This window comes from Benincasa hispida, chromosome 5 (genome assembly GCF_009727055.1).
Source record: "Benincasa hispida cultivar B227 chromosome 5, ASM972705v1, whole genome shotgun sequence".
Taxonomy (NCBI): Eukaryota; Viridiplantae; Streptophyta; class Magnoliopsida; order Cucurbitales; family Cucurbitaceae; genus Benincasa; species Benincasa hispida.
Window position 1 is genome coordinate 9,472,991 of NC_052353.1, and position 7,817 is coordinate 9,480,807.

At 29.4% G+C, this 7,817-nt stretch overlaps 1 protein-coding gene across 1 annotated transcript; it reads right to left on the reverse strand.

Moving 5' to 3' along the window:
• Positions 1–404: 404 nt before the first annotated feature.
• Positions 405–5,668, reverse strand: LOC120077162 (probable transcription factor KAN2). Its single transcript, XM_039031068.1, has 6 exons — positions 4,764–5,668; positions 4,560–4,636; positions 3,308–3,353; positions 3,029–3,206; positions 1,880–1,940; positions 405–953 (listed from the first exon to the last, which is right to left on the reverse strand). The coding sequence occupies exons 1-6, from the start codon at positions 5,479–5,481 to the stop codon at positions 825–827; spliced, it is 1,209 nt and encodes a 402-aa protein (XP_038886996.1). The 5' UTR covers positions 5,482–5,668; the 3' UTR covers positions 405–824.
• Positions 5,669–7,817: the final 2,149 nt, after the last annotated feature.

A 7,817-nucleotide genomic window follows, 5' to 3' on the forward strand; every position in this document is an offset into this window, starting at 1 on the left:
TGTTAAAAGTAAGTGCAAAATCTCCTTTTGCAACCCCTACTTTTGTCATTTTACCATCTTTTTTCTTTCTTCACTTAATTATATTCTAATCACTTTATTTCTTGGTCTTTTTGTTTATATTCTCTCTCTTTTCCTTTATGTGATGTATCTATCACACACCTTCTTAATAAATTTACTGTTTATCAATCTAAACATAGCTTGAAACGACTTTTTCGATACGAGTCTCAAAATTTTTGAACTCTTTTCTGAGTTTAACGACTAAACAACCGAACTGATTATTCCAAACATTTTAGAGTGGGAGATTGAACCATCAACTTCCAGGAATGAAGGTCGTGCTAATACCATTGAATCAAATTCACTTTAGCTGACGTAAAGATCTGGGTTTTCTCTCATTTCAATGGAAATAAAACAAAATATAATCATTCATAAATGTAAAAGTTGATTCATTCATTACAATTGCCAAAGCTTTTTCATTTACTTCTTTTGTTGGCAGTTAATCTCTCTCTCACTTTCTCACACTTTCACTCTTTTGAGTGCAAAACAAACAAAAATCAATTAGATTCATATATATATATATTAATTTGATTTTGCTTAAATAAAAATAAGATGATTTGGGACCTCAAAGGTTGATAAGAATTAGGACCTGCTTTTCTTGCTTTCCTTATATCTTTCTTGTCTCCTTGTCTTTCTTTTCTCTTTTCTTTAAAACCATTTTTTTTCTTTTTTCTTTTTTTTTCCCCATGAGGCTCCCAATTTTTACTTCAATTTCAATTTCTGTTCATATCTCAAAATGAGTAGAAACTTAAGCAAATGTTTTGTGTTCATCAAATTGACCTTCCTAATGTGAATTCTAGATTAGGCTTCTGAGGATTATTTGTCACTCCACAAAGATTTGTTGATGAGCTTATTTCTGATAGTCTCTCATTGTTTGAGCACTTTGGATCCATATCATTCTGTTAACAAAAAAAAAAAAAAAAAAAGGATTACTATTAGTTTGACACAATAAAATTGTTCTCCAAAAGATTAAATTAATATTTGAGTCCACACGAGAACAAAATTATAAAGAGATTTATAAATTACTAGAGTTTTACTAACGTTCCGTTTGATAACTATTTGATTTTTTTTGTTTGATTATCTAAAATTCGCCTTATAATAGTTCTACTTTCATCCATAAGTTTTTACGTTAGGTTATCTACTTTCAAAGTAGTTTTTCAGAAACAAGCATGTTTGGATTGCAAAAAAAAGTATTTTTAAGCACTTAAAAGGTCAATCGAAATAGTCCTTATTGTTATTATTATTTTTTTAATTTTTAGAATTTAACTAGGAATTGAGTGTTTCTAAAGAAAAAGTAAAAATCTTAATTGAAAAATCGGGAGAAACAAGTATAAATTTCAACAACAGAAAATTAAAAAGCCAAACCGTTATCGGACCGAAATAAATCAATTTAATATACAGTTTTTGTTTTGTTGTATCACTTGATGGGGCTGTTTAGATAACTCTAGAGCCATCTAGATCAATTTCTTTTAGAAATTATATTCTACATCAACATCTAATGTCATAAAATTTGAAGAATATTTTCATATCCTAAGTTGGTAGCTATCACAATCTAAAATCATATAAAAAAACGCAATTTGATTCAATTCAATACTAAACATGTCATAGTCAAATTTTTGTTTTCTTTTTTTAATCTTATAGTTTTTTCATATATATTTTCTCACAACAATAACTTTAAGACTAATATGTTTCAATATAACGACGACTTCTAAGAATAAAATTAATGCTCTACTTCATATCCCTTACTAATAACGTAGATTCAAATCTTCTTTCCTTTACAATACAATATCATACTGAAAAAAGAGACTTCAATAAAACGACGTACCTCGAGCGATGAAGAAAGGTCCCTAGAAGAATCATTTGGTAAACCATGCAACCAAGCTTCCCTATTCAACATAACCAAAACAAAGGTGGAGAGCATATTATTTTTCAATTCAACAAAGAAACCAAAATTAGACCATGCAGAGCAAAAAAAGGGAAAAAAGAAAGAAAGAAAGAAAGAAAGAAAGAAAAAAAAGAAAGCTACAAATCTTTTTTTTCACTTTGCATTTGGTGCTTTTGATTGATATAAAGCTAAAACCAAGCCCATGTGACAACCCATTTACTAAAACCACAAACTACGAGGAATTTTCAAACTCCATATTTAAATTAATTTAATTTTTTTTCCTCAAAAGATAATAAAAGATTTTATTTATTTGTTTAGGTAGAGAAATTTTTTCCACTAATGGGTCCATCAAAAGGGCTTAGCTTTGACACTAAGTTTCTAATTGAAGGTCCCAATTGAATAAGGATTTTCCATATTTGAGCCCCACAAAATCCCAAGGACAGAGATTTTTCTCTCTTGGAATTAGAGAGTTCGTGTGGCTTCTTCTTTTTACATATCCTTTTCATCCCATTTTAAGAGACTATGTTTATAATTGCCTCATCATGGAGTTTTTAGTGTTTCAAGATAACACACGCAACAAAATACCATACACAACCAAAATCTTCTTTTTATACCCATTTGGAAATTGTGCCGGTCCGTTTCTGTAACTTTATCGTAACCCATCAACTTAAATCTGTAGATTAACTTGGTATTAGAGCAAGAAGTTCCGTAATATCATTTCCTCCCTAGTAAATGAGATATCGTAATCCTTTAGTTTAAACTTATAGGTTTCTAGATTCTATATGATTATCTATCACTCTCTTCGATTTGAGTTTTTTCGTCTTAGGTTCGAATCTTTTCATTCTCATTTTTCTTAGATTATCAATAGGCCTAAAAGCTTAAGCTGATGAGTGAAGACTAAGGGTTTGAATATTGGACTTACTGGAGTATTTGCTTTGATACCATCTTAGATCACCCATTGACTTAAAAGCTTAAGGTGATAAGTGAGGGAAAATTTAATATTATATAATCTAACAATTTCGAATTGTGTCGGAATAGGAAAATATTTTTTTTAAAAAAAGAAATAAGAAGTTAGAAATAGAATTTAACCTTGAAGAATTGCTCCAAAGGGCATGATAATCCTTATCTTGGTGAGGGTTTTGCCTTGTTGTTTGTGGAATTGAGTTCTCATTTTGTCTTCCCATGGCTGGTTTTTGAATGTCAAATATTATATCTTCAATATTGCTTGTGTCCCCAGATGAAGCATTTTCATATAAATCTGATTGGCCTACGAAAATAATTATTAAAAAAAAACCCAACTTTAGAAAATGGGTTTTTAAAAAAAAAAGAAAATAAGAAGAAAAAATAAAAAGAAAAAAAAAAACCCACCTGAAGAAGCTGCTGCTCTGTCTGTAGTCTTCACTGTACGGTACATCTGCAAAATGGGAATTTTATCATATAATAAAATATTAAAAAATGGGTTTTTTTTTTATTGGATTATTTAAACAAATTGGTCAAAAGCTTCAAAATTTCCCACAAAATGGAATATAATCATAAGATAAAAAAAGCAAAAAAAAAAAAGAAAAAAAGAAAAAAGAACTGTGGAAGATGCTTGAGATTAACCCCAGTTATGGAGGTGTGGTTAATTTAAAAAAAATAAAAATAAAATAAAAAAGAACTGATTTTGAAGAAGATATGATTAAGTAATGATGGTTTTATCATTTTCTTTGCCCTATATAATCCTATTTATTCCATATATATTGCTTTTTGTTTTTTCTTCTCCTTTTTTATGTTTTTTTGGAACATATAAATAGACCCCATTACAAGTACTATAGATGAAAGCTTCATATCAACTAATTTGCGAAGTAAGTTAATTGTATTAAAAAATTACAAAATGGATTTGAAAAATTGGAAATAATAAGACATAAAAAAAACCAACCATTATTGGTATATCTTTTTGTTTACACCACACAAACAATTATCCAAAATGTTTGAAAACTTAAATGATTAGTAAAAATATATATATTTATTTATTTATTTTACATTAAATTTTAACAGCTACCACTTCTTTCATTTACTCATCAAGGCTTGTCAACTGGAAAACAGTCTCTCTGAGCCACCTTGTCTTGTGTGCATGTGTTACAGTTGAATTTATTTATTTATATTTAAATTAATTTATTTTAATTTTTTTTACTCATAGTTGGTATGGCTCATTCTCCCAAGCAAAAAGCTGTTTGTTAGCTAGCAGAAGCAGAACCATCAGATCTAGAAGAAAAAGAAAAGCTAAGAATTTGAGCCCTTCTACAGAGGATTTAAAATAAGAAAAAAAAAAAAAAAAACTCCATTGGAATTTGAAAAAAAAAGGAAAAAAAAAAAAAACAAACAAAACATGTCATTAAAAAAACAAAAACCTTGATTTCCACTCGACAAACTTGCTGCCACAAATTAATTAAGGATGTAACAACAATGCAAAACCCTTTCTTCATTTACGCATAATTAGCACACTCCACATATCAATAAATCACTTGAGATTCTTATTTTCTTACCAAAAATTAACCCTAATTTATGGTTTTTTGTGCATTTTTTTTAAAGATTGGAAATGGGGTTTTGATTTGAGATTAAAAGATTATGCGTTATGTACCTGTAAATGAGATTTGACATGAGCTAAGGTTAGATCTTTGACATCCATAAGCTCGAGAACCGACTTCGGCGTAGCTCCTGATCGTCGAGAATATGAATAAATGATTAAATATACCGTAACCCATCAGGAATCGAAGAAACTTGAAATCGAGAAGAAAAATGGTAAAAAAAAAAAAAAAAAAAGAGAAGAAATTAAGTGAAATACTTTCATGGCCACCAAGAAGTTCAACAGCATGAACAAAGCGAGCATGAAGAGTGGAAGTCCATCTCATCCTAGGGGCTCTCATGCTGCGTTTGGCCGGAAACCTAGACAAGAATCTCGACCGCATCATAATCTGGCCGTGGCCGGCGGAGGGAGTGACAACACTACCGCTGCCGGTGCTGCCGGAGGGGTTATTCGTTTGATGGTACACCGGAATTCCTCTAATGGGTCGTAAAAATCCCAAGTCTGGGCCATTGGTTTGCCCCGGGAACGGGAGTGTAGGAGGCGGTGGTGGTGCGTCGAGCGACGGCGGCGTACTGTGGTGGAAAATGGTCGGTCGGTGGTGGGTTTTGTTTAGGGTTTCGAAAAGGTTCGTGGTCGTATCGAGAGCGGGATAACGATGATGATGAAGATGATGATTAGGAGTAGGATTAGGAGAAATATTTGGGTATTGGTGATGGTTAATTTGTGTTAAATTTGAGAGAGAGAGATCAAAACAAGAGTGAGGATGAAGATGATGAAGATGATGATGATGAGGATGATGATGTTTAGGAGTAGATTTAGAAGAAGACTCCAAACTAAGATTATTCCAAAATCCCAAATCAACTTCTTCTTGTGAAGAAGAACTACTTGTTCTTGATCTCCAAGATGAAGAGGGTTTATTGGTGTTTGGAGGACTAATTTGGAGAGACAAATCTGGCTGTGCTGGAAATAACTCCATCTTAAGAACTCAAAAATGAAAAAAAGAAACCAAAAAAACCACCCCACCCCCAAAAATTTCTTCTTTGTTCCTTCTTCCTTTGTTGTTGTGTAGTTTTCTCAAGATGTAGAGATTTGTTGAGAAATTGAGAATATGGGTTTTGAAGAGAAGTGAGAGTAGATTTGTGGGTTGTTGTTGTTGTTCTTTTTTTTTTCTACTTGAATTTCATTTTTCTCGGGAAGATGATTACATTCAACAATACTAAAAATGGTGCGATTTTTTTTTTTTTTTTTTTTTTTTTTGGGATTTTGAAGGAAGAAGAAAAGAAAAGAGAGAAAGGATTGATAGATGTGAAAAGAGAGAGAGAGAGAGGGAAAATGAGAGAGAATAGGGTATGAAGTGATGAATGGTTGTTTCTTTTGTGTGAAGTATATGTGAGAAAATGACACTTGAGGAGCAATGGATGAGAGAGAGAGAGAGAGAGAAGAGTTATTTGTTTATTGGACGTGGGGGTGTAGGGTACTAGGTGAGAAAGTGAGCAAAAGATTAAAAAAGAGAGAAAAAAGGGGTAAATAAGATAGAAGTTGCCTCCTTTTTTTGGTTTTTTACCTTTCCTTTCTTTCTTTCTCTCTCTCTCTCTCTTTTCTTTTTTGTATTTTTATTTGTTTTAGGTTATATGTAATACAATTGCAAATATAGCAATCAGACTGTAAATATTAATAGATATAGCATAATACAAAAAAATTTACAAATATAACAAAATTTAGATCCAGCATTCAAAGTCTATCAGTAATTGAATCTATCAACAATAGAGTCTATCATTGATAAAATGTGCTATATTTGCAATTTTTAAAAATGTTGATACACACGTAATTATTAGTTCTAAGGTTGCTGTTCATTACAATTATCTTTCTTTTCCTTTTACTTTTAATTTGTCTATATGATTTCTTGATTTGGTCTTTTGATCTTTTAGGTTTGTCTCGTCAGTGATTAGAAAATAAAGAAGAATGAAAAATAGAGTTGATGTTTTCAAATTCGTGTATTTGATAGCAATTTAAAAACAAAATCATCTCACCAACATTAGAATGTAGTTCAACTGACTTAAATTTTGTATTATTTCATTTCGATATTTGAAGTTTGATTCTTTTAATTTATATATTATTAATAAAATTCATATCAATTTAAAGGCCAAAAGGAGTTTTAAATGATAATTGTAAAATCACAACAAAAAAGAAAAAGTTAGTTCTTGTTGCTCACTAAATATTTAGTTGAATCTCAACTATTATGGATTGATTTATGAGGATGTAGGTAAATTTTGTATATTTTTTTTACAACATATAACTCATAATTCCACAATTCAAATAAAAAAGAAGAAATGAGTTTCCAACTTTAAATAGCATTCAAAATTTTTTTATCAAAGTTTTTTAATATATATTTTTTTCTAATACAATTTTTGCATCTTTTTAAAGTTGTAGATTATAAGGTTGGATACACTGAAAATAAAAAAATGTCGTAAAATAACTTTTTTAAAAAATATGCCAAAAGGGATATTCAAGGGATCTATTTGATTCACTATTTTTTTTTCTATTTTTTATTTTTTTGTTTTAAAATTTTACACTACAAATAAGTTTTGATACTTGAACTTTTAATATTTATTTATTAGTTCTTGTATTTTTTTTTTAAAAAAATTTCTAATAAATCTCTTTCATTCTTTTAACACTTGGATGTCATCATAAAGTAATATAAAAGGAATACTTAAGGTTGATTTCACAAAAAGTTATTAAAATTTTCAAAGATATATTAGAATCAAAGTATAAAATAAAATTTAAAGTTGTTAAAGGACCTATTAAAATTTTATAAAAGTGGCTAGTATAGGAAATAGATAGAAGATCAAACTTTTAATCTATCCAAAAATTCAATTTTTTTCTTCTAAGTCACACCAAATGATTCTCATCTCAATAAATGATTAATGAATGGTGGTGGGAAAAAAAATTATAAATATAAAATAAGATTAAATTACAAATTTAGTCTTTATAATTTTGAGAATATTAGTATTTTATTTCATAATTTAAAATTTAGAATTCATTCTCATAGTTTGATAAAATCTATGAACTATTTATCAGAGTTTTATCAAACGATCAATATTCATGAAGTTTTAATGCCATAAGAATGAAACTATAACTTTTAAAACTACAAGGACTAACTTCTAACTTTCTTCAAACGGTAGAGACCAAATGTACAATTTTACTATAGGACATACCAATCGACTTGAGCTTCAAAGCATCCTAATTTACCAATGATTCGAATCTTGATAAAGAATATGATGAACCTTCCTATGTAAATGTAAAATACATTTA

Excerpts from the sequence above, each read along its gene's own strand:
- LOC120077162 (XM_039031068.1), bottom strand. The coding sequence starts at position 5,481 with ATGGAGTTATTTCCAGCACAGCCAGATTTGTCTCTCCAAATTAGTCCT. Across the intron at positions 3,354-4,559 it reads ATGTCAAATCTCATTTACAG|ATGTACCGTACAGTGAAGAC; the intron begins GTACATAACGCA and ends CCCATTTTGCAG. Across the intron at positions 3,207-3,307 it reads CAGAGCAGCAGCTTCTTCAG|GCCAATCAGATTTATATGAA; the intron begins GTGGGTTTTTTT and ends TTATTTTCGTAG.